At 50.7% G+C, this 25,876-nt stretch overlaps 1 protein-coding gene across 2 annotated transcripts in view; it reads right to left on the bottom strand.

The window, feature by feature from the left end:
• POLR1A (RNA polymerase I subunit A) overlaps positions 1 to 25,876 on the bottom strand; it is a 74,178-nt gene that overhangs the window by 13,186 nt on the left and 35,116 nt on the right. For both annotated transcript variants that reach the window (XR_002826554.1, XM_006104003.3), the window contains exons 14-27: positions 19,819 to 20,010; positions 16,199 to 16,348; positions 15,002 to 15,185; positions 13,522 to 13,604; positions 13,251 to 13,409; positions 11,081 to 11,179; positions 9,953 to 10,105; positions 8,640 to 8,722; positions 6,343 to 6,508; positions 5,317 to 5,538; positions 4,286 to 4,500; positions 2,120 to 2,287; positions 1,144 to 1,279; positions 304 to 461 (exon numbers count right to left, since the gene is read on the bottom strand). Coding sequence is in view for 1 of the 2 variants with exons in the window: in XM_006104003.3 (XP_006104065.1) it covers positions 304 to 461; positions 1,144 to 1,279; positions 2,120 to 2,287; positions 4,286 to 4,500; positions 5,317 to 5,538; positions 6,343 to 6,508; positions 8,640 to 8,722; positions 9,953 to 10,105; positions 11,081 to 11,179; positions 13,251 to 13,409; positions 13,522 to 13,604; positions 15,002 to 15,185; positions 16,199 to 16,348; positions 19,819 to 20,010 (2,168 nt within the window). In the remaining variant the exon portion in view is untranslated. The remainder of the gene's footprint in view (positions 1 to 303; positions 462 to 1,143; positions 1,280 to 2,119; positions 2,288 to 4,285; positions 4,501 to 5,316; positions 5,539 to 6,342; positions 6,509 to 8,639; positions 8,723 to 9,952; positions 10,106 to 11,080; positions 11,180 to 13,250; positions 13,410 to 13,521; positions 13,605 to 15,001; positions 15,186 to 16,198; positions 16,349 to 19,818; positions 20,011 to 25,876) is intronic.

The following is a 25,876-nucleotide window of genomic DNA, read 5'->3' as shown; positions in this document are numbered from 1 at the left end:
GCACCGCTGTGGCGGCTGTTCTCTCTGCGGTCACCTTCTTCCATGCCTGGAAGCCTACAACCCCGAGAAGGCTCACCAACCAGCAAGAACGGGGTTTAGGAAGTGGTGTGTGGTCAGTACAGTCACACGTATAAGCCAGAGTGGAGATGAGGTTTCCAGATTAGGCTGCAGGGCCCATGCTCCCTAAGCACTTCCCATGAAGAACTAATTTGGGCAAATGAGCCCCAACCTCCAGGAGTCCTGAAGCCAGGAGGGCTCAAGACCCACGACAAAGTCAAACAACAAAGTGGCCCGCGTCCTGACCTCGTCTCCATGAAGTGCAGAATGTCCGCAGGTCTCAGGCACTTCTCCTGCTCGTAATACGCATGGGGCAGGAACTGAAACCGCAGCTCGTACACCCGGAACTTGTTCTGCTTCTCTCCCATCCAGAAGGATTCCTGGACATCGACTTTCTGCAGCACCTAGAACCAGATACACAGGGAGAACCCAACTGCTCAGGTACCAGGGCATTACAGGTGGGTTATGGAAAACCCGAGGGCTTGGGGGACAGGCTGGGACCACTGGCCAAAACCCCAAAGAAATTCGCCAGCCTACAGGTCACCCCCGGAGAACAGCCCTGGCTGCGGGGCGTGGGCTCCAGCAGGGCTGGCACACTAACCCAAGACGTTTTTTTATTTGTAAGGCACACGAGAACGCTGCGCGATTACTTCTAAAGCTTCCTGCTCAGCCCCACCCCTGCTCAGCACCTGGCAGAGAAAGCTCCCCCCTCATTGGTGAGAGTCTGAGCCCAGGGTCTGAACAGTCCTGACAGGAGGCTGTGGGGGAAATGCCTCGCCCAGGCGGCAGCAGGTCCCCCCAGGCAGCAGCAGGCCCCCCAGTCAGCAGCAAGTCCTCCAGGCGGCAGGTCACCCAATCTGCAGCAGGTCCCCCCAGGCAGCAGCATGTCCCCCAGTCTGCAGCAGGCCCCCGTCAGCAGGTCCCCCAGTCAGCAGCAGGTCCCCCAATCTGCAGCAGGTCGCCCAGGCGGCAGCAGGTCCCCCAGTCAGCAAGTCACCCAGTCAGCTGCAGGTCCCCCCAGGCAGCAGCAGGTCCCCCAGTCGGCAGCAGGCCCCCCAGTTTATAGCAGGTCCGAGAGATAATTACCTCCCCCAGGCACACCCTGGTGAGCTGCCTCTTCAGGCTTTTCACTCTCTTCAGGGCTTTTTTGGTGTTGAGCACGGGCACGCTCATCATGGGTGTCTTGATGTTGGCGCTGGCCACCATGAGAATCTCCCTCAACCTGTCACAGAACAAGGACACCTGATCGTAAGAGGCACCCAGGTCCCCTTTCTTGTCAGAGCCCTTTGGGGTGTGGGGCAGATCCTGAGATCTTGCAGGGAAATATGCTCTGGCCCGTGTGACAGCAAGTGACTCTCCTGTCCGTTTCCTCCACTGGAGCGTGGCTCCTCAAGGACAGGACTGGGTCATATTCTCGTTTCCTATCACCTGTGTCTTGCATACAGCAGGTGCTTACTAAGAGCTTACTGAATGAATGAAAGGTAACTAGAGTCTGCGCCCCTTCTACTGGGTGCAGGCACCCTGCTCAGGCCTTGCCCCTGAGCTGTCAACCTGCCCAGCCTGACTGTGTGGGAAGGTGGGCCCTGCAGGTGAGGATCCTGAGATTGAAGAAGCTAAGGAACCGTCTCAGAGAGTGGCAGGGCCAGGTATGGATGCAGGTGGGTCTGACCCCCCCTCTTTCCTCTTGCCCACTGGCCATCATCCTGGAGGTTGCATACACTTACCTGCAGGACCAGGGCTGCTGTGGGTCACGTTCTATGTGGATGGTGCCCCACAGTTGGGCAACCAGGTGGCCCTGCAGGGGCTTGTGAGTCCCGCCCCAGGAGTGGGAAATTGACAAGCATCCAGGTAACTCTGATACAGGAGCCGGCAGAGGGATATATGGGGATTCTAAGAGGCCGGCCAAAGAAACTGCACAGAAGAGCCGAGTCCCCCAAACTCCAACCCTGATCCCCACTTTGATGAGCCCTGACTTTTGGTCACGCACACACACTCTAATTAAATGCGTTCTTCCCCGGGAGCGGGCTAGGACAGACCCACATCACACACACCCGTATCCCACCTCGGAATGCCCAGGGTGACGTTCATCTCCCCTCTGCCAGCGAAGTGGAAGGTGTTCAGCGTCATCTGTGTGGAGGGCTCCCCGATGCTCTGGGCGGCCAACAGGCCCACCGCCTCTCCCGGGTCGCACAGCGAGCGCTGCCACTTCAGCTGCAGCAGGGTCCGCAAACTGGAAGTGGGGTGGGGACAGGGGTTAGGAGCGGACACCACCCACCTGTCGGTTGGGTGTCCATACCATCCAAAACCAGGGTGCATGGAACTAGTCCCTCTCCCTCCTTCCGGGCTGCTGTTTCCTAACAAATCATCCTCTCATCTTTAAATTCCTGCTGGTGACCCTGGAATGTCTTCATTGGCCGCAGGGATCCCAGCGGGGTGTGAAGCTCTGCACGTCCACCTTGGACTGTTCAGGCTCTGAGGATGCCATGTGCCCACTCTGCACCGGTTACCAGCCCCCTGAGCGGTGAGAATGTCTGAGCTCCCCAGTCACAGGGTTTCCTCTGTGAACACTTTGCCCCACTGGTTGTGAGTGTGGAGAGGTTAAACCTCCTGCTGTACAAACCAGGACGAGGTCCACAAAGCAACTGTGGGGTGAGGGGGCGGGGGTGGGGGGCTGTATCTTCTTAATTAGTGCAAACGGCTGCACGTCAGAAGTGTGGGTCCTATACAATTTTGTAGTTACTAGCTATTCTTCCTTTTAGAACAGCAGGGAATACTGTCACACCCCCACACATGGAACAGGGCTCAACAAACGGAGACTAAATGGACAGGTGTGCAAGTGCAGAAGAAAGCAACCAACTACGTTCCTATGCAAGTTCTTTTTAACAGTCAGACTTTGCATTAACCCAATGTGTCTTCTCTCCCAAGTACCTCAAACCAGTGAGGTGTGAGCGCACATCGGTATTCCTGTCAGACAGCCTTCAGATACTTCCAGAACGTTGGAGCTGCACCGAGCCTACTGCTTGCTTACAGGCCCCCTGCCGGGACAGAGGCTCTCAGAAGTGACCTCTCCCTTCAGTTTGGTGTGATGGGTGTGGCTAACTGAGAGTAAGGGAACCCATGCCATTCAGTGGCTGCCAACTCCGAGAGCAAATCAAGAACAAGGACAGAACCGAGGCAGGATCGCTGGCCCGTCTCGGCTCTCCAACCCACGTGATGCTCCCCAGGGCTAACCTCTCCCCATTCCTGATGGAGCGAAGCTGGAGGGAGGACCACCACGGTTCTTCCGAGCATAAGGGGCAGCACCCTGAGCTGCAGGGGAGCAGGAGGAGGGGTGGGGGAGCCAGGACTTCCGCTTGTAGGGCCAGCCCTGCTGGCAGCTGTGATAACCTGTAGGACTTATTCGACCTGGGAATCTCGGGGGCCTGGCTGGAGAAACCACTCCCTCCCTCCCTCCAGTATCTGTCTTTGCTCCTTGCCTCTACTGAGTCCCATCTCCCCGCTGCAGTCCCTGCACCCTGTCAACCTCTCCAGGCACCAGGCGGGTTTCAGCAGGGGCAGGATGAGCAGCCCGGACACAGCAGGTGCTCTCGGTCGTCCAGCTCCGCAGGCCAGGCTTAGTGGGCGAGGGCAGGACCCCTGACAGCACCCCAAGACCAGCCCCACCAGCCATTCCTGGGGCACTTTTGGTGTTTTAACCCGTTGTGACTCGATGCTGGTTCCTGTCTGGCTTCCCACCCACCAACACACAGGATTTTTTTTCCTCTTTTGTGTGTGTGAATGGGCCCAAAGAGGAAAACATGTGTTCCTTCTTCCTTAAGGCTTCGAAGCCCAAAGCTCAAAGGACAAGTGGAATAATCACATCCAACCCTCACAGACGGCTAAGGCACAGTGTCCTAAGGCAGAATGATTTGCTCTCGGAGTTGGAAGCCACCGAATGGCAATTAGGCTCCCTGGCTCCCAACGGGCCACACCCATCACACCGAACTGGAGAGAGGCCCCTTCCGAGGGCTGTCCCGGCAGAGCTCTCTTCTCCTCTCGGCCGATGGGGATGCCCACACCTGCTCTGTCTCCTGTCCAGAGCCTCAGGGCTTGCAGGCTGCCCTTCTGGTTCACTGCCCTCCCTCCTGCTGGGGTCTGCACCTGGGACGCTGCCCCCTCTCCTGAGGTAGAGAAGGGCCTACACCAGGTTTCCCTCTGCTCGCACCGAGCCACACATCCATGTCGTTACCTGTCAAGAGAAAGCTCCGATTTCTCATAACTCTTCTCTGCCTGAGATGCCCACTCGCGACTGTAGTCGTCCATCTTTTTTTCAAATGTTTCTGACACCGAGGCAAAGTAGATGTCTGGGCGCCAGATGGACAGGGTGGGGTCAGGACACGGGGCTGCCTTCTTCTGGTATTTCCTTCGGCTCTGCTCATCCAACTCGCCCCACATCCTCAGCACCTGAAAGGAAGGGCGGCTCAGCCACACAGGAGGCACCAGCACGGCCACTTCTCCTGGGACACGGGAGGATAAGGAGAATCACAGGCACTGGCCTGAGAGGCGAGTGGGGAGAGACAGAATCCTGACTGCAGTGAGAGCCCAGCTCTACACTTAAAACAGGGAAACTGAATCCGTCCAAGGCTCACTGCTCCACCCGATTCTATGAGCTCTTAGTCCTGGCCCACCAATGACAGGGAGTGAATGTCCAAACTGGGATTCTCTTAGAATAAACAGGGCACTGTTACTAATAATGCTAGGACAGGCGGCAGAGCCAGGATGGTCCGAGGCCAGCCAGGATGCAGTCGCCATGAGCCAGGTGATCGTCTGCCCCTACCTGGGCTTTCACAGACCCTGCGCCCACACTGTCCCACAGCCGCCACTTCAAAGCGCGCCCCTGCCTCTCGGCTCCCGACTGCTTGGCCAGGAGGCCTCCCCAGCAGAGGGGGAGGGGTGAGAGTGAACCCTGGCATCTCCCTCCCACCCTCTCGGAGAAGCTCCGAGTGGGCCACCTCCCTCCACTGAGGGCTCCTGTCGAGTGGCCTCTGCCCACAGCCCCCTCCCTGCCCCTTCCGGCCTGGGGTGGTGTGGAACTGAAGTGAACAGTCCTGGTCAGTTCCCTCGAACCCTGCCCACACCTCTGCAGCGCCCCTTACATCCCTGTTTGACTGCCATGTGTTTCCCAACAGTGAATGAAGCCAGATTTCATGATTACACCTCTCATTAGGGAAACACCCTCCTTCCCTCAGCCCCTGGCCGAGGCACAGCCCCCCAAGTCACCTGGCAGGTCCCGGGGCTGCGGCCGGGCTGACCGGTGCCCTGGAGGTCGGCGGCTCTCGCGGCTGCCTGGACTTTCTGGGAATAGCTCAGGAAGGCGCCTGTCCTCTGCAGGGGGCCGGGGTGCTTGCTCTGCCATTTTTTGATGGCTCTGAAGTGGCGGAGAGCTTTTTTGGGATCTGCTCTGGATAAAACTTCATGGAGATGCTTCGATTTCATGATTACCTGAATAAACAAACCACACACACAAGACCAACGAGGTGAGGGCGACCCAAGGCCATGCCACACAACTTCACGGACCAAGAGGGCCTTGCGGAGCTGTCACAACAGCTGCCAGAGGCTGAGCACCCGTACTAATCGGGGCCTCACTGTGCAAACCAGACCTGGGAGCTGGCGGTCCCGGGAGCTGAGGAGTCAGGAGAGAGACGGGCACACGCAGGGCCCCTTCAGAGCACAGGGGAGCGCCAGGAAGGAGAAGCGTGGCCCAGAGCTCGGGCCGGGGCCAGGATGGAGGAGCACGGCCACATGCAATCTTCCTTCGGCCATCCCTGCGCGACCCTGGATAGGCCACACCAGTTCCAGCTTCCCAGCCGGCAAAATGGGGTGACTGCCGGTCAGCAGTGGCGGTCATCCCCGGGCAGTGAGTACGGCTTGTGTCTGGGTCTGGGTTCAAACGCTGGCTCTGCCACTCTCCAGCCAGGCCCTGAAGCTCTGACCGGTGGCCTCAGCTGTGACATGGGCAGAGGAAGGAGCGCCTCCTTCCCCAGCCCAGTGTCCACAGCTTGAGCTGGGGGCCCGCACGTGGCAAACACCCTAACGACAGCTGCTGTCTGGGGTGCTCGTGCCTTTCTGCCACCTCCGTCCACCGACGGATGTGGAAATGACGAGTGTCACACGGCATCGAGGTGGTTTGTACGCTCTTCTCCCTCTACGTCTCAGCAGCCACTCTAACTGGGCGGCAGAGCCTGGAGTGCGGGGCCCGTGACACAGCCCAGAGCCCACGCCCCGGCCGCCGGGGGCCTGACCCACCTCGTAGTTGCTGGCGAGGAAGGGGAACTGCTTGGGCTGCAGGAACTGCGTCTTGGGGATGTCCAGGCCGTCCTCCCCGTACAGGAACTGCACCACGCTGCCATCGCTGTCGCGGACCGTCAGGTCGTACTGGACCACGAGGCCCTCCAGGTGCTTGATGATGCACCTGTGAGAGGTCCGGTTCAGGGCCCACCAAGCTCACCTCCCAGGGCAGGGAGGGAAGCGGTGGGAGGTGGGAAGGAACTGCTGCTCCACAGCCAAGCTAGACTCCAGGACAGACAGCCTCCAAGGCCCAGGCTCTGAGCTACGGTCTCCCAGCTGGGGCTGCCGCCTGTGCCCGAGAGGTTGGCTGCCCTGCTGGCCCCTGGCTCCCTCTCCAGCCCCAGCTGCCAGAGCCCTTAGAGCCACAGGCAGGCAGAGCAGTGGGGCTGTGTCCCCACCCAAAGCTTCTGCAATGCTCTCAGTCCAGAGACCCTCGGTCAGGGGCGCAGAGGACATTAGGAACTAGGTGCTGATGTGACACCCCTAACCAGGCGCTTTCCCTCGCTTCTCCCAGCGGTCAGCTGCCTCCCTCCTCTCCCCCTCTGCTGTCCGGTGATGGCCCCTTACCTGATCTCGGCCACTCAGCCCTGGTTTCTCTTCCTGCCACTTTATGTTTCCCAGGAGCCACTGCTCCCCAGGCTCCAAGGGCAGAGCTGTGTTATCAGCACTGTCTCCCTGGCACCAGCCCACCTGCCAGGCTGACGCTGAGCACCCACTGAACATGCTGAACACACGGAGGGGTCCCCCCTGCACGGCTGTACGCGCCCCCAGGGCTGCGGCTCAGCACAGCAGTGGCCTCTCCAGGCTGCACCTCCAGGTCTCTCCCCAGCATCAGGCCTCATCTAAGGGCCACTGAAACGTGCCCACTTGAACGACCTGCTGCTGCCACCTCGCGCCACCCACACTTCTCTCCCCTTGGCTTTCTGTCACTGGGCTGCCACGGAGGCCTGAAAACAGCTGGTCTGACGCCGCCCTGCCCTCACTCCTGCGTTTCAGCCAGCTGCCCCACATCTCTGCCACATCTGCCTCTTCCTCCCCATTGTCACCCTCGAGGGCTCCCAGTCTGAGCTCCGCACAGCTGCCCTGGCTCCTCACCCATCGCCAGAAGCACTGCATCGGCCTCCTCCACCCAGACCTCCAGCAGCAGGCATCTGTGCCCTCTGTCCTGTGGCTCCCCACACCCTCCTCCCTCCCACCCTGCATTCAAAGGCCTTGGCTCCTCCCACCCCAGACGCAGTTGATCATTTGTTCTCTAGCCTGTTCTACACTACACGTGTTCTTGAATGGTTTAAAAGGATGGAGCTGGGGTGTCACCCCTGCTGGGGGGAGGAACTGGCCAGGTAATCCATGGCCCCTGGAGGGGGCTCAGCCCATTGTACTGAAGCAGCCAGCTCTGCGGATGGGCTCCTCTCTGACAGCCAACCCACTAGGCTGCAGCTTTGGGCGTCCAGGGGAATGGACCGAAATAAGGGCTGCACTTTGGGAATGTGGAGCTCAGAAGCAGCACAGGAGAGCGGGAGGGACGGACAGGCCTCTGAGGGGAGAGGAAAGGAGCTCTGCCTTCCTGTGCGCAGTCAGCGAGTCCAAGAATGTGCTTAAAATCAGGCCTGCAAGCACAGGACTTATTTCTGCTGTCCCTCTACTTCCCACCAGCACCGGTTCCCTGGGGTCATGAAAAACCATTACCCCAAGTCCCCAAGGCACAGCCACCCGGCTGCATCCCAGGAGAGGGAGGCTGGAACACAAGCACCTACTGGCCCGTCTGCCGGGCCCTCTGGAGTCAGGCCTTGTCCAGACTGAAGCTTTATTCCCCCAACCTGTTCAACAGGCCCGTGAGAGTGGCTACTTGTCTTCCTTCCTCCCAGAGATGAGAGGAACAGGTAAGTCTAGGCTGGGGACCCCAAAGTGACACCTGCATCCAGAGCAATAGTAACTGCAATCACAGGCGCACAGGCAGGGACCCGGGCCCGGCAGCCCCTTGGCTGTCCTGGACTGCCGAGCCCTCCCGGGGCGGAGGGCCAGCCCACCACCACCGAGACCTTTCCCGTACCCGTAACTTCCCTCAGAACGCAGGGGCCCTTTGTCTGCGCTCATGGGCTACTAATCCTTTAAAAGGGGAAGAATATCTGCTATTTTCTGTCTCAGGATAACCGTGGGCATTTTAAAGACGTTTTTCCATCTAAAGAAATTCCAAGTGAACGGTCACTGAACATGTGAAAGAACCGACACTGAGCGGTGCAGAGCAGGGGCGTTACCTTTGGAGGTAGCCGGAGCGGCTGGTTTTCACAGCGGTGTCGACCAGGCCCTCGCGCCCCGCCATGCAGTGAAAGAAGAACTCCTGCGGGAGAAGCGGGACCCAGGTCCCAGAGGCGGCAGTGAGGACGGCATGCTTTGGGAGGGCAGCTCAGGCCAACCCTCCAGCAGCCCATCTCCTGGGGCCCTTGATGGCTCCAATGGCCCAGTGACTGCTGTCTTATCTGCCCGAGAGCAGAGGGAGCGTGGATGAGAAGTGACAGGTCCTGCTCAAGGGGCCAGGTGTCTGCCTGCACATGTGCAGCCCACGCATCTGAATTCCACTTCCCACAGTGTTAACAGAGGTAAGAGTGTTTTCCAAACTCTTTGATTGCAACCCACAGTAAGAAATACATTTATAACCGTAATCAGCGCACACACACACATCTCCACAAATGCACATAAGGATGTAACTAGAATTTCATGAAACTAGCCCTCCGTGTGCTCTCTGTATCAGCCTGTTGTTTCTTTACATAAGCAATGCCATCACTATCTATTACAGCGGTTGCATGACTGACTACGGGGTCACAACCAGCTTTAACAATTCTGGTCTCTGTCGGCACACCACCATCCCGTGCCAGAGGCCAGGGGTGACCACTGGAGCTGAGGCAGGAGCCCTGGAGCAGCGGGCAGCCTTGAAACAAAGGGTCGCTCCTGTTCACAACCTGGACTTAGCTGTCTGACCACAAGGGTCATCCTTGCAGAAATGCACTCGGCAGAGAAAAGGTGCCAACGTTCAAGAAGCCGTTTGACAAGTTTGAGGAGAAAACCCTCTTCCTAGGGGAGATTCTGTTGTCCAAGGGAACACTGGGCATTTGCGACAGCTGGTCAGCTTCCCAATGGCAGGAGGAGCCGTGGGAAGCTCTGCTGGCGGCTTGTGAAATCTCCATGAGGTCCCTTTGGCAATGGAGAGACCCCGTGGGGGTGTGGGGCCTCCCTTTCCCTGTCACCTTCAAGTGCAGTAAGACTGGATAAGGGGGGATGCACAGCAGGAAACGGTGGAACTGGGATTGGTCTTACTCATCTTCTCATTTATCAGCACTCACTCACTGAGCTCCACCCTGTGCCAGGCACTGTGCTAGGCTCTGGTGTCACAATGGTGGACATGGCACGGTTGTGTCCTTATGGTCCTCGTGGGCCACAGGGTCTAGTGAGCAAGCACCAAACGGCTTGGAATAATATCCACTCGCTCACAGTTGTTGGGGAAAGTCAAAGGCCTTCTACCACTGAGCTGGAAATGAGGAGAAACACCAAAAGGAAAACCCAAAATACATACAGGAGGCTTGATGCCAGTGAGGAACCTGCCGGTGACGAAGCCGCCAGCCCTGGGGGTGAATTCGTAAGGCTCGAAGCAGGGCAGTGACTTGCCAGACGCCATCAGTGGGGGTCTCCGGCCTTCCAGTTCAATCTGACCCAGCAGGCACGAGATCTGGGGAAAGGAGACCCGAGACAGACCAACATTAAGCAATGCTCTGTCCTAGCAGGAGAGGAGGGCCTGCCCTTCAAAAAAAGCTGCATGGAAACTGAGTTCTTAAAGGCCAACCGAGATTTGTAAATGAACCAGGGAAGCTAGTGCTTTGAGAAAATAATTGTTTCCTTTTTGTTGGCAGATGGGAGAGTCTCCACATTTGGTGTTTTGTAAAATGGGCGACAAAAGAAGCCATGTTTCAGAATCATTACGCTCTACTTGGAAGGGACCTGAGTGCTGGTCCTAATGGGAAACTGAGGCCTGCAGGAAAAAGCAACTTACAGCGCTCCTTAAATTTAAGGCCAAAAGAGAGTAATACTGACCATACTTTTGGGGTGGGGGATGGGGTGGGGAGAACAGTGTGTCTGGCTTTCACTTTAGTCAAAGGGACTCCCTGATGGCCTTCAGCCTTTAAGCCCATTCCTACTGCTCTGAGTCCCCAAACAATGAGATGGTCCTTAAGACCCTCTCAAAGTCATCAAGATTTTTAAAAAAATTGCTACAATTTGTGAGAATGTGCCATAGCACTGAGGTCATCTGAGGAGGTAATGGGCCTCAAATTAAGGGTTAGAAACCTCTAGAACAATACTTATATTACAAAATGGGAAAAAGCAGATCATGCAAAACTGCAGGGTCTCAGCTAAGATTACACACACACAGTGTTTCCATATAATGTGAATATATGTAACAGTAACTAGTGTGTAAATTTACAGTATCTACTGTATTATACGTAACATCTGGATACTTACATCTATATTTGTTCATAACGTTATTGCTAACGGTGGCAAGTTCCTGTACTGACTTCTATATGCTTTTGTATTTTTCAGAACTTGCCACATTTTATATAAAACATGGATCCTTTTAAAATCAAACAAATCAGAAACTACCTCCTGGGAATACCGCACCCTCGGCCAAGCAGCCACCCAGTGCTCACACCTGCATGGTGTTGACAGTTGAACCTTTGGCTCCGGACTGCACCATCATCTGCAAGTTGTTCTCTGGAAACTGCCTGTGAAGGCCGAAAGGCATGCATGCCTGCGGATTAAAACGCAGCGGTGAGCACACCTTCTGAAATCCCAGACTCAGAAGGTAAACTGAGGGTGTGGCAGCGACACACACACACTAGTCACTCAGAGAAGCACCAAACCCCACCTGCCACAAGAGGTCCCATTCGGCATGAACCCTCTCGCTAGCAGCTCTGCACGTCTAACCACGGCCCGTGCGCTGCCCTCGACACCGTCAGTCAGACGCCCGAGGGGCCTGTCACTGGCCAACAGGCAGCTGAGATGCTAACAAGAAGCTGGTTAAAAATAAAGTCTGAGGCTACGCCCTGGCGAACTCCCCCAGCAGAGCATGGACTTGGCCTGGCAGTGCTGACCAGTGTCCCTGTCAGACTCACATTTGCCAACGTGCTGCCCAAGCACCATGTGGGAGCCTTGCCTCGGCTCCAGGGCTATTGCAAGTGAGCAGCACCCGGGGTGGAGCCTAGGGAGACACTGGGAGGGGCTCTGAGTCTACTGAGGCCTCTGCCTAGAGCTGCAGAGACCCGGTCCACCACAGGGGAGACACAGTAGTGGGAAGAGGTGAGCTGGAGGGACAAGAAGCAACACCGAGAAGCCGCTGGGACAATGCCCCGATCCCAGCATTCCCAGGCAACGCTGGAAGCCACGCCTCCTGGTTCTCGGGGAGGTGCTGGGAAGGCTCCTCTGAACAAAACCTCTCAGGGACAAACCTGTACGGATGAGGTCTGTGCTCCTGGGAGCCTGAGGGCTGCTGAAAGCCAGTCAAACACTGACTTCTATGAGTGTTGGCCTTGCCTCTTCCTCTCCTTCTCAGGCTGGGCCTCGAGGCCCAGGAGGCAGGGTGAGGGTCAGGCGGGGTGCTTCCAGCCGCCCCCTGGACTGGACTGGGAGCCCAGCTCTGGGACCAGAAGATGGAGAGACACAGACTCTGGTCTTGGCTCGTACAGGGATTTCCCCCTCCTTTCCTAACTGCACAGGAACTGGCTTAGTGAAGAGCAGACAGGGACTTGGGGGGACTTCCGCAGCGCTCCTGCCAGGCCAAGAGCACTACACAGGTCAGGCCCTTAACCCTCTCAGCATCCCTCCCTCCAGGTGTGGAAACAAAGCACAGACTGGTTACGTCACCTGCCTGAGGTCACACAGCAAGGGTATGGCAGAGCTAGGGTTTAAACCAGGCCTTCAGCTCTGGCTCCAATATACAAGCAGCAATGTGGGGCGCGGCTACAGTGTTTTGGCCAGGTTCAAGCCTCGGACTAATGAAAGGACAGGGTCCTCCCAGCACAATTATAGCCAACAGCTATGGTTGTAAGCTTGAACCTATGGTCCAAACACATGGCCCCATGTGCCTTGTGATAGAGTTCGGGTGCATGTAGTTGAGTGAGAGTTCGGGTGCATGTAGTTGAGTGAGGTTGAAACTCACGAGAATGTTGTAAACAACTTGATCACGCCCCTGCTTTGCCTCGTGGCATCTGCTATAAAATAAAGACACGGCTTGTGGGCGCCGGCGCTGTTTCCTCATCAGGGAGCAGCGTCCCACCGAGACCCAGCTTTCATTCTCTTGTCTGTCTTTTCTCAATCCTTTCACCCCCCACTCAGGATCACCTTTGGCCGTAACACAGCAATGGTGTTTTTGGTCCCTCAATCTACTCCTCCACTGGCTGCAGCACCACAGGAAACTGCCCTTGCCTTCAGTCCCTTTTAATGCAGCCATCCCGAAACACACACATTTAAAAAAGTGCACAGGGGCAGAGGCGGGGAGGGGAGGAGAGGGTGAAGGTGGAAAAGGGCGTAGAGGGAATAAATGGTGATGGAAAAAATAAAATAGTAAACAAAACTAACGAAGTGCAGAGCATTCCCGCTCAGCATGCAGCACAGACCTTTCTTCCCAGACCCGACTGGGTGAGGGAATGAAGCCATTGGCTCCTCAAAGCGATGGCTTTTGCACATCCCACCTCACATCCCACCAAGTCGGCTGCTAAATAGCCAAATTGCTCTAAAGGGCCCCGAGTGAAAATCAAAATGTAATTTTTTAAAAAATCAGCATTCAACGTGGTGGGGATAAGTGTGCCCACTGCCAGACTAACCTTGTTAATCTCGTTACTGTAATGGTTCACTTCCTCCTTGAACTTCAGATCGATCATGTTAAAATCTCTCTGGTCTTGGCCCAGATGGGCATCCTGCCATCTCCCTCGGACCTCATCACACGGCGCGGATTCTGGCAGGTTTAATGCAGACCTGACAGCCTGGAATGAGAAAAGGGACACGTCGGAGGCAGCAGCCAAGTGAGGAAGGTGTGGGTTTCACTCTGTCGGAGAGCTGACCCCTCGGCAGGCCCGGCCTCCCAGCCCTCCTCACCCGGGGCCCGCAGTGGGTAGACTCGTCAATGATCCTGTGTCTCTTGACATCCGCCTGTGGCTTCACCAAAATGTCTTCCACGCCTGTGAAGTGAGACAGACAAGCTCGGGTGGCACAGCTTTCTCAGCAGGACGTAAACTCAGTGAGGTCAGGGCATGGAGCAGTGTCACATACCCAGGAGGCACCTGAATAGCAACCGCCTAACGTCCTTACGAGACTGCTACGCTCTCCTACGTGCTTCCCAGCCCGTAAGCAAGTGCAGGGCCAAGCATTACAATCTCCATTTTACAAATGTCACAACTAAGGCTCATCTCGAGCTACCTGCCCAAGGTTCCACAGGTAAAAAGCAGACCCAGGCCTGAGTCCAAACCTGTGCTCTTAGGCACAGCTCTACTGCCTGAACTCAATAAATGCATGTTTCATGAATGGGCTGCGGGTGAAGATGTTGTGGATGAAAAACCAAGGCTAGGGAAGGAAGAGAGGGAGGGAGAGAGCATCCTGGCTCTGATTCCCAGAAGTCAGTTGTTCCCGAGACGACCACCCATGCAGCTGTGAGGATGGGTGTGCAGACACACACACACACACACACACACACACACACACACACACGAGCCTGGGTGACAGGGACCACACCACAGGTTCTGCCCAGGAAGAAAGCCCGGGTCACTAGTTAGGCCTGTCTTTCTGGCTCCTCACCTTGGGCAGGATGTCTTTCTACTTCATTTTTTCAATCAACTACTTTCTGTCTGTATCTGTGAGTGTTACTGGGGCCAAAAGTCCCTCAGCCAAGATCGGAGTGGGAAGGAAACAATGGCTGCACTCTTAAAAGCTGGGCTAAAATATCTGGAATCCCAACGCACTGTCCTGGAAGCTTGAGGGCCTCTGCAGAACATGTGTGCGTGGAAGGGGGAAGAAATATTCCCTCTGTGAGGAAGCCATAACCACAACAGTGGGTCCTTCCATGGGGTCAGCTCCAGGCCACCACGGTCCCTTCACTGACCCCTCTGGCTCTGAGGGCTGGAGTGAAGGCACCAGCTCTAGCCTGCCCTTCCCGCAGAGCTCTGTCCAGCTGGGCCGCACTCCCTCTCAGCCTGGCGGCATCAGGATGCTCTTTGCACTTGGGCCAATTTCTCTTTCTACCATATGCTACGCACCCTTTGCAGAGCACGGAGTGCCCAGGGAATTCTGGGAAAATGGAGGTGTATGTGAGTGTGAAAAATCAGACCGAGGGACTGAAAATGGTAAAGGATGGGGTCGAGAACGAGTCAGACGGTCACTATGAGGTCGACGGTGAAGAATCACTGGCTCTGGGGGAAGGGCAGGAAGCGCTGACGAGATGCAAGGCTGCAAGTGAGGACGTCCTTGTAGAGGCAGCCCGGCCACTGCCCCGGAGGCTGGAGGCTGCTAGCAGAGCCGGAGACACCCTGGTTGGCGTGCTGGCCGGGTAGGGGCCCCAGGGAGCCGCTCGCCCAGCACTCACCCAAGGTGAAGCCTCTGTAGAGCTGCAGGTAGGCGGTGAAGAGGCGGGCCAGGCAGGTGAGAACCTTGCCACTGGTCTCCCCGCCGTAGATCTCGTAGCAGCAGTGCACCAGGCCGTAGGCAGAGCTCCCGTAGTGTGCTTTGTCCAGCACCCCGCAGAGCAGCTCCCCTTCCCTGATGATCACCTGCAGAGGGCACAGCCACGACCACGACGCTGAGACGCTAAGATGAGGTGCCGCCTCCAGCGCGAGCCACCCCTCCCCTTCAATCCATGCTTTAGTGTCCTTACCATACCCGTCCCTCCACTGTAACCTGCTCAAGTCCTTGATGGAAGGAGGTAGGGAGTATTTTTTTTAATAAAGGAGGTGGGCACATGTAGACATTAAAGTAAGTCCCTCCGGGACCGCACCACACACAGACACATTTCAGTGTGTCAGGGACCCTTGACAAAGACTTTGTGACTAGAAATGAGAACATTTGGTATAAACTTCATAATCATGATCTTGGCCAAGGTACTCCCTCCCCTGTGCCCTGGGAGTAAGAACAACATAACTTTTCCAAAGTCCTTGAAGGGCTGAATTTGTACTCTCACAAAGTGGGGCTAATGAATTAGAAGCTAACTAAAAGGAGGATTCTGGTTGCAAAATGCTGCTGCATGCCTTTAGCATGTGATCTATAAAGGAAGAGTGGCAGCTTCAGCTCTAATGGACTGTGTCGGACCTGGTGACGAAGCAGTGAGGGGGGGACTTGGGGATACTCCCCCACCAAGAACACACAGAGGCCTCGGAAATCTAGCGTGAGGCCAGTCTCGCGCTCTGGAGGCAGCGCGGTGCCCGGGTTTGACTGTCCTGGCCCACCACCCTGAGGCCTGTTCCCCGAGGCACGAAGCTGGGAAGAGTGAACCTCACAGCAGCCCCATGATCTCAGCCACTCGGGGGTCTGCAGGGAAAACCCAGGCTCTGCATTTGCAGGCTTTGCAGTCAGCTCCCAGGCCTCCTGCCATAGAAGCTCCCCAGCTGGCTGCCAGTTTTACACTGAACCTCTCTAAAACCAAAGCTGACACCAACTTGGGCATCTCTCTCTTATGAGCCACAACGCCTCCTCCTGTGCATGTGCCTATTACTCTGTGCCCGTTTTAAATCCATTTGCCTAAACCCAGGACTCGCAATCTCCAACGCAAGCGGCTGGGCAGCCATACCTGCGACTCGCACATGGAGTCGGGGTTGAAGCCGGGCACGGGCCGGGGAGACTCCTTCACCCAGGCTTTCCCACCGATCTTGGCCTTCCCTGATAAGTTCAGTGGGCTGTGCTCCTCGGGGATTATGTTTATGAGCAGCGTGGACACAACCTGGAAAGGAAAGGAAGGAAAGATGAGAGTTCCCTTTGGGGCTTCCTGTCCCTGCTCATCCTGAAGAGCCGGCAAGCCCACTCTAGTGGCCGGTAGGCAAAGCAAGGACAACGACGGTTCCAGCTCTGTGGGCCAGTGGGCCTCCACGCTCACTGTTCTACTTACACGACTTAGGAGGGAGCCTAGTAGCGGAAACGTACACACGCCACTAAGGACTTCACTGGGACTCTTCTTCCCTAAAATAACTGCTGTTAAAGTGAGCAGTCCCCCAGACCTGAAAAAGCACATCCAGTTCCTGAACAGACCGGAGGAAGGAGAGAAAAGCAGCAAACTGCTGTGGGGTCACAGAAAGAAGATTCGAGTGTGTGGTGAAAACAGACAGCAGGGCCGAGACAGGTGGTGGGCTCACGGCACCGCCCCTGCCCGGAGAAGGTGGCCCGCGGGCGCCAGTGCCAGGACGAGGCAGAGGCTGAAGAGCATCCTTCCCTGTCTCCAGGCCACATCCAAATCCACGGCGATTATTACACACAGTCCATGTGTCCTCCCATAGAACAAAGGAAACAAACAGGCAAAACAGGTGCACAGATACAGAGATCAGACATTAAATTACTTAAGACTTATAATACATTCACTTCTAAGGTAACTTGAGATAGCTTATAAAATAAAGTCATATAAATAGGAATAATAAAGTGGGCAAATACATATGGCCAACTAACTAAATCAGGAGTAGGCAAACTAGAGCCTGCAGGCCAAATCTGGCCCACCACCTCTATGTGCAAATAAAGTTAGACTGGATAAAAGCTATGCTCACTTATTTATGTGCTGTCTGTGACTGTTTTCATTTTATAATGGCAGAGCTAAGTAGCTGTAACAGATTGTGTGGTCAGCAAAGCCTAAAATATTTGCTATCTGGTTTTACAGAAAAAGCTTACCAACTCCTCGAACTAAACTATCCATATTATAGATTTTAATCAAACTGCAGAGTTGCCGGTGGTATTCGGTTAAGACAACTTCCATTCTGGCCAGGATGGAGCCATGGTGACCTGATTTACTCTCCCACCAAAAACGTCAACAAAAGCAGACAAGAATATAAAACAATGATTTTTCAAGACAACGGACATCAGGTAATGAAGGACAGTGATCGGCAAGGAGAGAGTAGAGAGTAGACTACCTATCAACTGAACCCAACTGACATTTATAGAGCAGTCCATCCAACAACAGTAGATAATGTATTTTATTGATTTTTTACAGAGAGGAAGGGAGAGGGATAGAGAGTTAGAAACATCAATGAGAGAGAAACATCGATCAGCTGCCTCCTGCATACTCCCCATTGGGGACACGCCCTCAACCAAGGCACATGCCCTTGACTGGAATCAAACCTGAGACCCTTGAGTCCGCAGGCTGATGCTCTATCCACTGAGCCAAACTGGTTAGGGCAGATTATACATTATTTTTAAGGGCACACCAAACATTTACCAAGACAGACCATAATTGAAGCCACAAAATGAATCTCAATAAATTTAAAGGGATTCAAGTCATCCAAGGCATATTCTTTGCTGCAAAATACTTAAATGGGAAATCTGTAACAAAGATATCTGGAAAAATCTCTAAATATTTGGAAACTAAATAATGGACTTCTAAATAACTCATGTGTTTAAAAAAGAAAATTTGAAAGTGTGGAGAGCAGCTACAGTGTTTGGACAGGTTCAAGCCTCAGACTCATGAGAGGGCACAGTCCTCTCATGGCCACGTGCAAGTCCCAGCTCGGAGGGCAGAGCCCTCCCAGCACAATTATAGCCAACAGCTGTAGTTGTAAGCTTGAACCTATGGTCCAAACACGTGATACCACGTGGCTGAGTGATGTGGGCTTGATAGAGTTCAGGTGCATGTAATTGAGCAGGATTGAAACCCAGGAGAAGGTTGTAACCACACCCTTACTTTGCCTTGTGGAATCTGGCTATAAAATAAAGAGACGGCTTACAGGCCGTGGCACTGTCTCCTCCATCAGAGAGGGCAGCGTCCCACCCACACCCAGCTTTCTTCTCTTGTCTGTCTTTTCTCAATCCTTCACGGCCCCCACACAGGGTCACCCTTGGCCGTGCTGGCGCAGCACAGGGAAGTATTTTGAAATAAGTGAAAATACAACATATCATAATTTGTAGGATGTTATTAATAGAACTTAGGGGGGAAATTTATACATAAAGTACTTATAAAGAAAAGGAAACAGTCTCAAATCAATGATGTCAGCTTCAACCTTAAGTAACTAGAAAAAGAAAAGCAAATAAAACCCAATGAAAACAGAAGAAAGGAAATAATAAAGCTCAAAGTGAAATCAATGAAACAGGAAACAGAAAAATAGAAAAAGTCTATGAAAGCTGTTTTTCTGAGAGCAAAACCAACAAACCCTAGTCAAATTGATCAGGAAAAAAGAGAGAGAAGACATAAATTACCAATATCAGGAATGAGAAAGGTGGCCCACCTACAGATTGTACAGATAGAAAAGGATGATAAAGGAATATTATGAATAACTTTATGCCTATAAATTCAACAACTTATTTAAAATGGACAAAATCCTTGAGAAAACCAAGTATTAAAGCTCATTCAAGAAATAAGACGACCTGCCCTGGCCCATGCACTGAAAGGTCACTGATTCGATTCCCTTCAAGGGCATGTACCTGGGTTGCAGGTTCCATCCCTAGCACGTGCGAGAGGCAACCAGGCGATGTGTCTCTCTCACATTGATGTTTCTCTCTCTTTCTCTTTGTCTCTCTCTCTCCCCCTCCCCCTTCCTCCCTTCCACTGTCTAAAAAATCAATGGAAAAAATATCCTCGGATGAGGATTAACAACAAAAAAGATAACCTGAATAGTATCCCTATATGTATGTACTAGAGAAATAAAAATTTTAGCTTAAACAAAGGATTTCAGGATGATTTTGAAAGTCTGTTTCTGCTCTTCAGTCCTTTAAGTCTGTGGACCTTGGATTTGACTGGTTTTTAGTTGTTAAACCAACCTCACATTCCTGGGATAATCTTTACTTGGTTGTGAGGCATTACCAATAGCACAAGCACATATATATATTTTTAAATATTTTTATTGATTTCAGAGAGGAAGGAAGAGGGAGAGAGAGAGTTGGTTGTGAGGATTAAGTAAGATAACATAGCTAAAGCACTCAGCAAAGCACTCGGCCCCTCCCAACAACTACTACTAACACTACCACCAACACCACTGCCTATAGCCACCATTTGGACTACGAGGTCATCACATTTAAGTTAGAAGCAAAGGACAGAAACCACGCAGCCTACTACTCCGTTGAAACACCCAGACCCAAGAGCCCCTCAAAGAGGAAGTCACACTATTGTCTGATTTATTACTTGTCTGTCCCTGGCGTGGGCTCCTCTGGGAATGAAACCTTATATAGGAGTGGCCGGTTGCCTTCTGATATACACTCTGGCCGTTTTCTCCCAATTACCTGCTTTCCTGTCCACAGTGGGAAAGGCTTCAGGATGGCAGGAGCAAAGAGCTTCACGTGTCCCACTTTGTCAGTGAGTCCTCGGTACACCAGTTCCATATACTGCTCCCGGGTGAAAAAGCAACCTCGGATGGTCATATTTGCACCGGCAATCATGTGATCTTGGATCAATCCTGCCAACGGCTGGCCATCCTACAAATCAAAACAGAAATGGGAAGAACAAAAATAAATTTTAAGTCACATTCTAATTCCTAATCATCTGCCTGGAGGCCGCCTCCTAGCAACAACCCTGTCTTATGGCCTCATGTTGTCCTTTCCCACAGCCTCAGGAGACAGGTGCAGAGGCCTCTCATTTTGAAAGTAAACCACCGCGCAGAGCACATGACCAGGGCCTCCTTCCGCCGTTGCATTGCCCACAGTTCTATATCAAAACTGCGTCAAAACCATCCATTTCCCCAAGCCTTGCCGCCATGATCCCATCTGGTTCTAGTTACTCGAGCAGATTTTTGGCATTTATGCACAAATTTGGTCTGGCTGCTGCTAGCTATGTTCTTGTTTTTATATTCTGGTTTTATGCTTTAGTATTTTTCTCACATTTCTGGCCTGGTTCTCCTCTAAATTGGTCATCCATCCAACAAATAGTTATTGAGAGCTTACTGTGCGGTCTAATCACTTGGTTAGAACTTCAATCTACTTCTGTGGACCAAACAGGCACAATCCTTTATGAGGAGGAAGAGCTGGACAGTGAGCAGATGTTTGGATAAATACATTGGCACAAAGAGTTTTAAATGACATGGAAGAAAATAACAGAACGGATCACCATACAGATCTGCGGTAGGGGGATGGTCAGGAGTGGTCTCTCTGGGGGGCGGCATTACAGCGAGGCCTGAGAGTGACGTGGGTCAGCAGTGCAGGGGGCAGAGGTTCAGGCAGAGGCTCCTGAGAGGTCACGGAAGGGCCGTGACATACATGACCGCTGAAGGAAGAACGTCCCTGTGAGTGTGTGCACAATGCAGCATGTGTTCATGGTGGGCCGGTAAAAGGCTGTTTTCCACCAGATGTCCAAACAAGGGCTTTCGTATCGGGTTTGGGGGGTACATTCATCTCCTTGGGCACTTGCCACAGGGTTTCTGATCCTTAGCCTCCTGAACCCTCTCTGCAGGTCTGTGTCCATGGCAACATAAGGCACACTAAAGTAAGAATAGCTGTGCTCACTGACATTCTTTCAGAAGCAGTTTTTGCAAACTTTTCAATGTTTATAGGAACTTGGAAAAAAAATCTGAAGATTGTTAGCATTTGATTATTTGCCAAATATGACCCAATATTATGGCCATATTTCATAAGCAGGGCTAAAGGACTCACAAATGCAGCCTTGGAGAAACACCAGGAATTAAACCACAAGTACTAATTCAAAAGCTAAAAAGGGTACTTGTCAAATAGTCTAAGTACCAGGACAATGGCTCTATGTAAATTCAAAGTTAATTGTTACAAATGGATGGATAAGTGCTGTCAATTGAAGGCAAGATCAGATAGAGCAAATAGCCCTTCCAACTTCAATAAAAATTACACCCTGGCCCTGGCCAGATGGCTCAGTTGGTTGGACCGTTGTCCTTATACCAAAAGGTTGCGGGTTCGATCCCTGGTTGGAGAGGCGTATGGGAGGCAACTGATGGATGTTTCTCTCTCACATCGTTGTTTCTCTCTCTCTCTCTCTCTCTCTCTCTCTAGCCCCACCCCCTTCCTCTCTCTAAGATCAATAAACATATCCTCAGGTGAAGATTAAAAAATATATACTCTAGCTTGTTCCAAAGACATGGTCTTATTTTGCTTGGGGGAAAACCCAAACCAATATTACACATTTGACTCATCCCACAATCTTTGGAGGCAGATACAGATTTTTCCTTTTGTTTTCTTCCTTTAAAGAACATAATTACAGGTTATGTGACCCATCCCATGCCTTCTCCTTTCTCTGTCCAGATTTCTACATGACTAGAAAATTATCTTAATGATTAAATTGTTTTCAATGCAATAATCATGAGTTCTAGGAAGGAATGCTGATTAAAGCAATTTACTAAGGGTCAACCTATGATTCTGAATTTCCTAAATCCTGCTTAAGATCAAAAAGACCATCTCTAAACAAAAAACCCAGATAATTGTCAGCTATCCTATTCCATTTAATATCACAGCAAAATGATATTACAAGTAATGTCTTTGGTCAGGATGCTCAGAGAATTAGGGTTTTCTATGACTTGAATCTTCTAGCTGACTAAGTAGAAGTCAGAAAACTATTCTCAAGCCTTGTTAAAAATTTCCACAAAGCACTGGCCCTCAATAAATTTAAGAAAGAAAAAAGTTAATTCACAAAAAAACATAAATAAAAAGTTTAACTATTTTCTGAAAAGAAATAAAGTCCCATTCATTTTAAGTAAATAGACAGTATACAACTCTATTAAATACTTACAAACCAAAAAAATAAATTTACTTCAATGTGTATTATGGTTAGTTAAGGAAGAGTACCTGGAAATGTAAAAGGAATGGAAACATGAACAAAGAGAAATGAAGACAAAGAAGGGTATACCAAAAACACTGAAAAATATATATGGCTTTCCTAGTTTAACAAAACCACTTCTTGTTCTCTAAGGACACTGCCACCAAAATACTTCAACACGTGTTGCATTTTTATAACCATTAGTAAAAAGGAGGATTCCACCTCTTGGCATTAACACCAAGGACTAAATGAAATGTATCAAAAATTAAAAAACCCTTTAACTAAGACAAAAAATATTGACTAAGAGTGAAGCGAACCCTCAGATCATTCCCTAGAAATTTTCACTATTTGTTAAACCAACTATGCTGGCTAATTTATTAAGCCGATTATAAAGCTACTAGAAGCCCAGCGCACAAAATTCATGCACTCTGGGGGGGTCCCTCAGGAGCGGGCCTAAGTCATCAGTCAGACATCCTCAGTACTGCTGCGGAGCTGGGCTTCTGGCTGAGCAGCACTCCCCCTGAGGGAGCGCACTGACCACCAGGGGGCAGCTCCTGCATTGAGCATCTGCCCCCTGGTGGTCAGTGTGTGTCATAGCGACTGGTCATTCTGCTGTTTGGTCGATTTGCATATTAGCCTTTTATTATATAGGATTACAAAGGTTAAAAGACAAAAGTAGGAAGAGCATATATAATTACAACAATAAATTCAGGGATACACACACAAAAAAACACCTAGGAAAAATAATGACAAAAACACAAGCATGAAGGGAGTGAGTAAAAACTGTAGTGATTTTACAACATAATAAAGACCATATGTAACAAACTCACAGCTAACATCATACTCAACAGGGAAAAGAAAGAAGTGTTTTTCTTAAGATTAGGAACAAGAAGGGATGTCCACTTTCACCACTCCTAATCAACATAGTACTGGAAGTAGCAGCCATAGCAATTAGACATGAAAAATAAATTAAAAGCATCCAAATTGGAAAGGAAGAAGTAAAATTGTCATTATTTTCCGACGACATGATATTATATATAGAGAACCCTAACGATGCCACCAAGGAACTACTAGAATTGGTAAGTTAATTCAGTAAAGTAGCAGGATACAAAAACATTCAGAAATTGGTGGCATTTTTATACACCAATAATGAACTACCAGAAATGGAAACTAAGAAAACAATCCCATTTACAATTGCATCAAAAAAATAAAACACCTAGGAATAAATTTAACCAAGGACTTGTACTCAGAAAACTGTAAGACACTGAAGAAAGAAACTGAAGAATATACCAATAAATGGAAGCATATACCATGTTCACAGATAGAATTAACATCAAAGCATCTATAGATTCAATGCAATCCCTATCAAAATATCAATGGCATTTTTGACAGAGCTAGAACAAATAATCCTAAAATTTATATGGACTAATAAAGAGCCCAAATAGCCATAGCAATCTGGAGAAAGAAAAATAAAGTGGGAGGTATTATGCTACCTGATATCAAACTATACTAGAAGGCCATAGTAATCAAAACCACATGATACTACCATTAAAAAAAGAAACACAGATCAATGTAACAGAATAAAGAATCCAGAAATAAACCTGCAGCTATATGGCAAATTAATCTATGATAAAGTAGGCAAGAATATACAATGGAGTTAAGATAGTATATTAAATAAATGGTGTTGGAAAAATTGGACAGATACATGCAAAACAATGAAATCAGGCCACTTACACCATATATAAAAATCAACTCAAAATGGATTAAAGACTTAAATGTAAGGCTCAAAACCATAAAACTCCTAGAAGAACCCATAGTTAGTAAACTCTGACGTTTCTTAACAATAATTTTTCTGATATGCCTCCTCGGGCAAGGGAAACAAACAAACAAAAATAAACAAATGGGACTACATCAAACTAAAAAGTTTTGCACAGCAAAGGAAACCATGGACAAAACAAAAAGACAACCCACTGAATGGCAAAACATATCCGTTAAGGATACATCTGAGAAGAGGTTAATTTCCAAAATTATAAGAACTCAGACAACTCAACACCAAAACACCAAACAATCCAATTAGAAAATGGGTAGAGGACCTGAATAGACACTTCTCCAAAGAGGACATACAGATATCCAACAGATATATGAAAATGTTCAATGTCACTAATCAACAGAGAAATGCAAATTAAAATCATGAGATATCACCTCATACCTGACAGAACGGCTATCATCAATAAGTCAACAAACAGCAAAGTGCTGGCGAGGATGATAAGGAAAGGAAACCATTGTACATTGTTGATGCAAATTCAAATTGATGCAGCCACTATAGTAAACAGTATGGAGGTTCCTCAAAAATTAAAAATTCAGATACAGAGAACAAATTGATCATCCCCAGATGGGAGGAGGGTTGGGTGGACAGCTGAAAAGGTGAAAGGGATTAAGAAGTAAAATTGGCCCTAACCAGTTTGGCTCAGCGGATAGAGCGTCGGCCTGGGGACTAAAGGGTCCCAGGTTCGATTCCGGTCAAGGGCATGTACCTTGGTTGCAGGCACATCCCCAGTAGGGGGTGTGCAGGAGGCAGCTGGTCGATGTTTCTAGCTCTCTATCCCTCTCCTTCCTCTCTGTAAAAAGACAATAAAATACATATATTTTTTAAAAAAAGTAAAATTGGCCCTAGCCGGTTTGGCTCAATGAATAGAGCGTCAGCCTGCAGACTTAAGGGTCCCAGGTTCGATATTGGCTAAGGGCACATGCCCAGATTGTGGGCTCGATCCCCAGTAGGGGATGTGTAGGAGGCAGCTGATCAATGATTCTCTCTCATCACTGATGTTTCTATCTCTCTCTCCCTCTCCCTTCCTCTCTGAAATCAACAAAGAAATATATTTTTTTTAAAGAAGAAGTAAAACTGCCAATTATAAAAATAGTCAAAGGGGCCCTGGCCTACATGGCTTAGTCGTTAGAATGTCAGCCCTCAAACTGAAGGATCTCGAGTTGAATTCTGGGTCAAAGGCACACACCTGGGTTGCAGGTTTGTTCCCCAGCCCCAGTTGGGGCATGTGCGGGAGGCAACCAATCCATGTGTCTCTCTTGCATCGATATTTCTCTCTCTCTACTCCCCTCCCTCCCTTCTACTCTCTCTAAAAATCAGTGCAAAAATATCCTCAGGTGAAGAGTAACAAAACAAAAAAAATAATCAAAGTGATGTGAAGTACAGCACAGGGAATATAGTCTGTAATGTAATAACTATATATGGTGTCAGGTGGATACTAGACTCACTGTGGCGAGCACTTCGTAAGGTATATAAAGGTATATAAAGCACATCATAAGGTATATCACTATGTTGCAGACCTGAAATTAATATAGTATTGTATGTCAACTGTGAAAAATAAATAAGATTAAAAAAAGAAATTAATTTATTGATATAAGCTTCCTTACCTATGTTCTGCCTGTCTCCCGACCTTAAACTCGATAGGCATGTAATCCAGAGTGATGAGGCACTCTGGATTTACACAGGCCTGCCCTCCGCAGCACACATGTAAGCATGAAGCTCTACACTACCTTTTCCAAGAAAAA

Source organism: Myotis lucifugus, unplaced genomic scaffold (genome assembly GCF_000147115.1).
Source record: "Myotis lucifugus unplaced genomic scaffold, Myoluc2.0 scaffold_531, whole genome shotgun sequence".
Taxonomy (NCBI): Eukaryota; Metazoa; Chordata; class Mammalia; order Chiroptera; family Vespertilionidae; genus Myotis; species Myotis lucifugus.
This window is presented reverse-complemented; position numbering and strand designations above follow the sequence as displayed.